This window comes from Podarcis liolepis (assembly GCF_965112155.1).
Source record: "Podarcis liolepis genome assembly, chromosome: 6".
NCBI classification, from domain to species: Eukaryota; Metazoa; Chordata; class Lepidosauria; order Squamata; family Lacertidae; genus Podarcis; species Podarcis liolepis.
In genome coordinates, this window is record NC_139559.1 from 23,124,293 (window position 1) to 23,130,292 (window position 6,000).

The following is a 6,000-nucleotide window of genomic DNA, read 5'->3' on the forward strand; positions in this document are numbered from 1 at the left end:
AGCAAAATCATAAAAAGCCAAATGGAGCTTTGTGGCTCCTTGAAGACTTAACAAAGGTATTATGGCATAAGCCTTTGTGAGCAAAAGTTTCCTACATTGTATGCAAAGGAGTGCAAGGGGGTGGCCAATGAAAGCAGCGAGGTCAAAGAGAAATGCAATGTAAAAAATTACAGTGAGCCTTCACAAACATATTCAGCTTAATCAATGTGACCTCACAGTGAGGCAGGTTAGGCTCTGCAAGGGGCTGGACGATGAGCCTTGAGGTCCCTTCCAACTCTATGATTCTAGGCTGAAAGATGGTGGACCAATCACCAAGCTAGCTTCATGGGTGAACAAGGATTTGAACCCAGGACTAGCTTGAATATTATCTGCATGAAGTTGCACTAGTTCTGCCACATTAACTGTGTTGGACTGTGTACACACTCCCATTTAGTGTACTCCCATAGCTGGCCTGGCAAGCAGTGCACAGAGGGAGGGCATCAGCCATGATCCATATCTATCCTGTCGTTCCTTACAAAACGCTGTGTTTTGGTGCATTCTCCCCAAACCAGCTTTGATCTAAATTGTGAAAACGAACTAACCACCGCTGTTTTAAGCTGCTTATTTGTACAAAACCCTAGTTTGCTGTACCATAACCCATCAACTGAACTGCCCAGTTCCAAGCACACTCCAAAATACTTTTGTCTAGACTGATATCATCCATCTGGAGGAAATGAATTCATCCAGTAATATGTATTTGGAAGGTTAGATCCTTGTCTTGGATCAGCTGTCCCAGATGGGATGTTTTCATATTTTGGGGCCACAAATGATTCTTCTTAGCAATCAAGAGTGTTCGAATTCAGCTTCTTTGCAGACGTAGCCAAGCACAAGGGCACACCTGCACCAATTGTTTTCCCCCAAATGGTTTGCACCTGTGTGTGCCACAAAGAGCTTATGCAGTCTGCACAGTATCCTGCATTCTGCCTTGATTAATACTCCATGCCCAGATGCTAACCTTTGTATGATGTCTATTGTGCCTGGTTAGATATTCCACAGTGTCCCTAATCTAGGACATTATTCTCCTCGACTATGTCTTTTTAACACCTTTCTTTATTTCTCTTCAATTAAGGTGAAATGGGTGCCTTTCTTCCTATTTACCCATCAAATAGGCATCAGTCCTCCCGCACCAATACACACTTCAAGCTGCTTTATTGTGTGCTTCTGGCAGATTTCCCTCTTGACGTTGAATAGCCTCCATTAATTCCAAATATTTCTCTCTTTTTCTTTCCCTCTCACATACAGGCAAATACAGGGTCCCTATGAATGCCCTTTTTGTTGTGAATTCATGATTATTTCTGCTCACTTATGGTATTGGGGTTGTTGTACTCAATCACATTTTCAATACTATATTCACCAGGAAGCATTTCGGGGCAGACACACTGCTTCGTTTCCAACCAGTGCATGTCCCATAACTTAAATCCTATAACTTTTTAATCCCACAAATGTTTGTCCTGCACTTCTTGTGCTGTAGCCGCTTCCAGATGACATTAATACAATAACACTGGGGAAGCATCGCAGAACAACTAATGAAGCAGAAAGCTGTGTGGACGGTCGAGAATAAATCCATCACTAGTGCACTATTATTGCAACGGTGTCAGGTTGCAGAATACATCTGCAAACAAACAACCGGTCTGGAGGAACCCACAAGGTTATTAGTTTATTCTGCTTTTAATCAGTTGGGAGCCGCCCAGAGTGGCTGGGGAAACCCAGCCAGATGGGTGGGGTATAAATATATTATATTATTATTATTATTATTATTACTACTACTACTACTACTACTACTACTACTATAGCTCATCAGTATAATGTGCTGTGATATATAATATGCACAGCTGTCTGCATATTAACCATGATTTCCAAAGGAAGAAGAACAAAAAGCACCCAGGAGCAGGAACATAGTTTAAGGTTGCTTTGTATGTTCTCAAGTCGAACCACTGTTCCATCAAGCTTAGTAATGTCTACACTGATTGGCAGCAGCTCTCCAGGTTTTCAGACTGGGGATGGTCTCAGCCTTACTTGGAGATGCTAGGGCTTTAACCTGGGGCTTGAGCAGGAAGCACACAAGGGAAGGAAATGCGGAGCAAGGGAAGGAAATCAAGGAACGGCAATTGCCAAACCGTTGTGAAAAATTGTAGCGGAGGGGCATCGGCGCACACATACCTCTATTATCAGGCAACCTTGATCCTACAGATTAGCTGAAGCGCAGCTGCGCCAATAGCAAGACCTGACAATAATAAACTGGTGATAATATGCAGCAGTCCTGTGCGTGTAAAACAGATCTTTCTCCTCTCATACTGTCAACAATGGCTATGGTGCAGCTTTGAACAGAGAAGCATGGCTGTCACGCATGGTGTGAGTGGTGCACCTCCTGATACCCAAGAAAAGGCCACTTCTCCAGTCAAAAAAGGTAAGACATGAGTGGCATTTTTTTTTTCTGGTTCTGCCTCAGGTTTACTCCATCCTCCAGTTCAGGCTCAAGAATGGCAGGATGGAGAATTCCTTCTCCAGAGCATCAAGGGTTTAGCGGCACAATCTGGGGAATTCAAGATAAGGGCCATTTTGAGAATGGCCACCAAATGCACACTGAACAAGGAGTTGAGGCCAGTACTTGCTCCTGAAGACCATCCCTATATAGGAGATCCGAAATTTAAAACTTTGTTTGGATTAATAAGACAGGGTTTCCTGTACCCAGCAAAAAAGACCCTCCCCTTCAAAGTCAATAAGTCACAGGATTAATTTCATTAGACACATCTACTCCCAGCACAATGCTATTCTAACAAATTCATAAATTTGCCTGGGTGAAAGCTTCACGGGAGACAGATTACCTTTAAACTCGCATATTCTTGAAATGTATTAAATCCATCTGTCTCAATTAGCATATTTATCAATTAATTACAGCGGGAGTGTTTATTCTGGGAGCAGTGAGGCTTGCCATCTGAATAGCAGGGCAGTCTTTTGTTTTTACGAGACCAGAATGTGCAGTCAGAGAGGGCTTTTTTTGCGTCGTATTTAAAGTTTCCCCTTTCATCACGTTCCCCAGAAGGCTGAGGAGCTTAATAGAAGGATTAAGACTTGCACCATGCTTTTATAAATGCATTGACTTCAGTGTAAATCAAAAAGCAGAGAGCTCACTTGATTATGCCTAAGGATGACCCTTTAAACCCCGCACACTAATTCAGGGTCGTAACTTGGTATGCCTTGCAAACACACAGCATGTGTGGTAGGCAGTGGCTGGCAGGCTGCTAGTCAGGCGGTTTAAGTAGGGTGTCATCCGCAGCTCATACTGAGTCAGGGAGGGGTTGAGTCAGTGCATCCATGACCACACAGTCCTGCTGAAAGCCAAGCAGTGCTCCCAAATCTGATCCACCGTGTCCTTCTCATTCCAGTATCCTGTAGGCTAACAGCACCCACCATCTGCATTGGCATTCGTACCTTTACTAACCCAAACACCCACCCACCCACCCCCAAGCTTCTTGCCCATCCACCTTGAGGCCACCAACAGCAACTTCTGTTGCCCCCTGCCCATTGCTTCCCTTCATTAGTCCAGCCCATTCTTATTATTGGTCTTCACCAGCAACTATCTCATTCCATTCATTCCTCTCTATGTTTGCAATCATTACACCACTCTCCACTTTTCCTGTGGTCTGCCCCCAAAGTGCCCTTGGCCTGTGCAACATGAATCCACCACTCCCACCCCACAAGTTCTTTTAGTTTTGCTCATGCCTTTCACACCAGAGGAATGCAAAAATAAAAAAGCTTTCTCCATCACCCTCAGCACACGAAGATAGAGAGATAGATAGATAGAGAGAGAGAGAGAAACAAACAAACAAACAAACAAACACACCCCGTCAATTCCATTCAAGCTATTTTCACAGCAGGTTGTAGGCATGTGGAAGGTAGGAGAGCCGATATTGAAGCAGCTCTTGCGCCATCAAATTGTGTGTGTATGAGTGTGTGCGTATAATTCCCACAGACACACGTTTCTACAGATGTACCACGATGAAAAGTTAATCCACACAACTGGAGGTGGCTTCCTTTTCTCCCTCCTCTGCACCTCTAGAATCTAATTTTTGCACCCTTCCTCTTGGCTGCTATTTACCTGGGAGAGAGATGGCAGACATGACTGAGGGATGTGGAACAACGGTTAACTCTATGCAGCCTGTCCGTTTGTTTAATTGGTACAGTTCCAGCCCAGCTTTTCCTTCAAGGAGCTCAAGGTGGGTCCCACGCCAAGCATCCCCCCCCCAACACAAGCCTCTCCTTCGCTCCAACTATTAACCCCTTTGCTGCCGACATGCCTCGGTTTTCTCCCCAGCTCCGGCTGCCTCCGTCCGCTTCCCTTTTGCTCTTCCCCCCTCCCACCCCGCGCCGAGTCTTACCCGCGTCCTCCTCGTCGAAGCTGTTCATGCAGGGGAAGTAAATGGCCAGGGCCTCGAAGGACGCGGAGAGGCTGAGGCGGCTCTGCGATCGCTCCATGAAAAGCCCCGAGCCCGGGGCGCCGCCAGGGGCTTCGGCCGCAGCCTGCGGCTTGGCCAGCTTCGACGCCCCATTCTTCACTCGGAGCACAGCCCGCGGCGTCTTGGCTACTGTGGGGGGGCCTTAGGGAGGTGAGAAATGGGCTGACCGGGGTGGGGGATATGAGGCGGGGGGTGGGTGAGAGGGGTGGTGACAGAAGAACGGACTTGAACCCACCCGCGGCGGAGATGGGAGGGAGGGAGAAAGAGAAGGTGATGCTGAGGAGGGAACGCGCAGGGAAGATGCTAGTGGTACCCAGGAAACTGAGCGCCCGGGAGAAAGGATGCAGGCAGTACCCGAGAGAGAAAGGATGCTGGCGGTACCCGAGAGAGGAAGGATGCTGGTGGTACCCAAGAGAGAAAGGATGCTGGTGGTACCCAAGAGAGAAAGGATGCTGGTGGTACCCAAAGGGAGGATGGATGCGGTGAGGAAGGATGCTACCAAGAGAGCTGCTTCTTCCAGCTGCCGCTCTTCTCCCGAGGAGAGATGCTGCAGCTGCTCTTTTGCCCCCAGGGAGGAGAGGAGGGAGGCTGCTGTGATCCCCGATGCAGATGTCAGGATGGAGCCCGATGCCCTTGCGTCGCCGCGAAGTCTGCGGCTCCCGACGAGAGAACCACCTGCTGCTCCGCCCGCTCTCCCCGGGCGTCCACGGCTCTTCCCGCGGAGGCGCGTCTGGCTCTTCTCGCCGCGTCCCCCACCGCCAGGCTGCGCTCCTCCGGCTCTCAATGCCTCTTCATTCAGCCCGGCGTCGAGGGCGGGGGCTGCGGCCGTGAAGTCATCCCGGGAAAGCCGGTGCGGCCAATCAGAGCCCGAGGGCGGGCAGAGAGGGGCAGTCGCTAGGGCTTGAAAGGGGACCCGCCGCTGGATAAGGGTTGGCGGCGGCCGTTGCCAGGCGGAAAGCGACGGAGCATGCGCCCTCGCGCCTTTTGTGTGGCGGCGGCTGCGGCGGACGGTTTGCAGCCCATCGATTTCACGCTGCTGGAGTTCACTGGCTGTAGGATGTTCAGCACCATTCAGTCACAGAATCATGGGATTGTAGAGTTGGAAGGGACCACGAGGGTCATCTAAGTCCAGCCCCCTGCAGTGCAAGGATCTTTTGCCCGAAGTGGGGCTCGAACCCACAACCCTCAAATAAAGAGTCTCATGCTCTACTGACTGAGCTACCCTGTTGCAGGTACTAACTTAACTCCAGAGGAATGGCATGGTAGAATGTGGAGTTAAGTCCTTATGGAGAAACTAACAAGGCATCTTAAAGCGACCAGGAACACAAGGACCAAAGATGTTTTTGAAACTGCATAAAGGACTCCTGACCATTAGGTCCAGTTGTGACCGACTCTGGGGTTGCGGCACACATCTCGCTTTATTGGCTGAGGGAGCCGGCGTACAGCTTCCGGGTCATGTGGCCAGCATGACTAAGCCGCTTCTGGCGAACCAGAGCAGCGCACA

At 49.1% G+C, this 6,000-nt stretch overlaps 1 protein-coding gene across 2 annotated transcripts in view; it reads right to left on the minus strand.

Annotated features, from left to right (window-relative positions):
- RIMS4 (regulating synaptic membrane exocytosis 4) overlaps positions 1–5,337 on the minus strand; it is a gene marked incomplete at its 3' end in the record, with an annotated part of 118,880 nt that extends 113,543 nt beyond the window's left edge. The window contains exon 1 of one of the 2 annotated variants that reach the window (XM_083508272.1): positions 4,419–5,337. In XM_083508272.1, the coding sequence (XP_083364398.1) occupies positions 4,419–4,515 (97 nt within the window). In that variant the 5' untranslated portion in view covers positions 4,516–5,337. The remainder of the gene's footprint in view (positions 1–4,418) is intronic. The other variant, XM_083508271.1, reaches the window with a different exon arrangement.
- Positions 5,338–6,000: the final 663 nt, after the last annotated feature.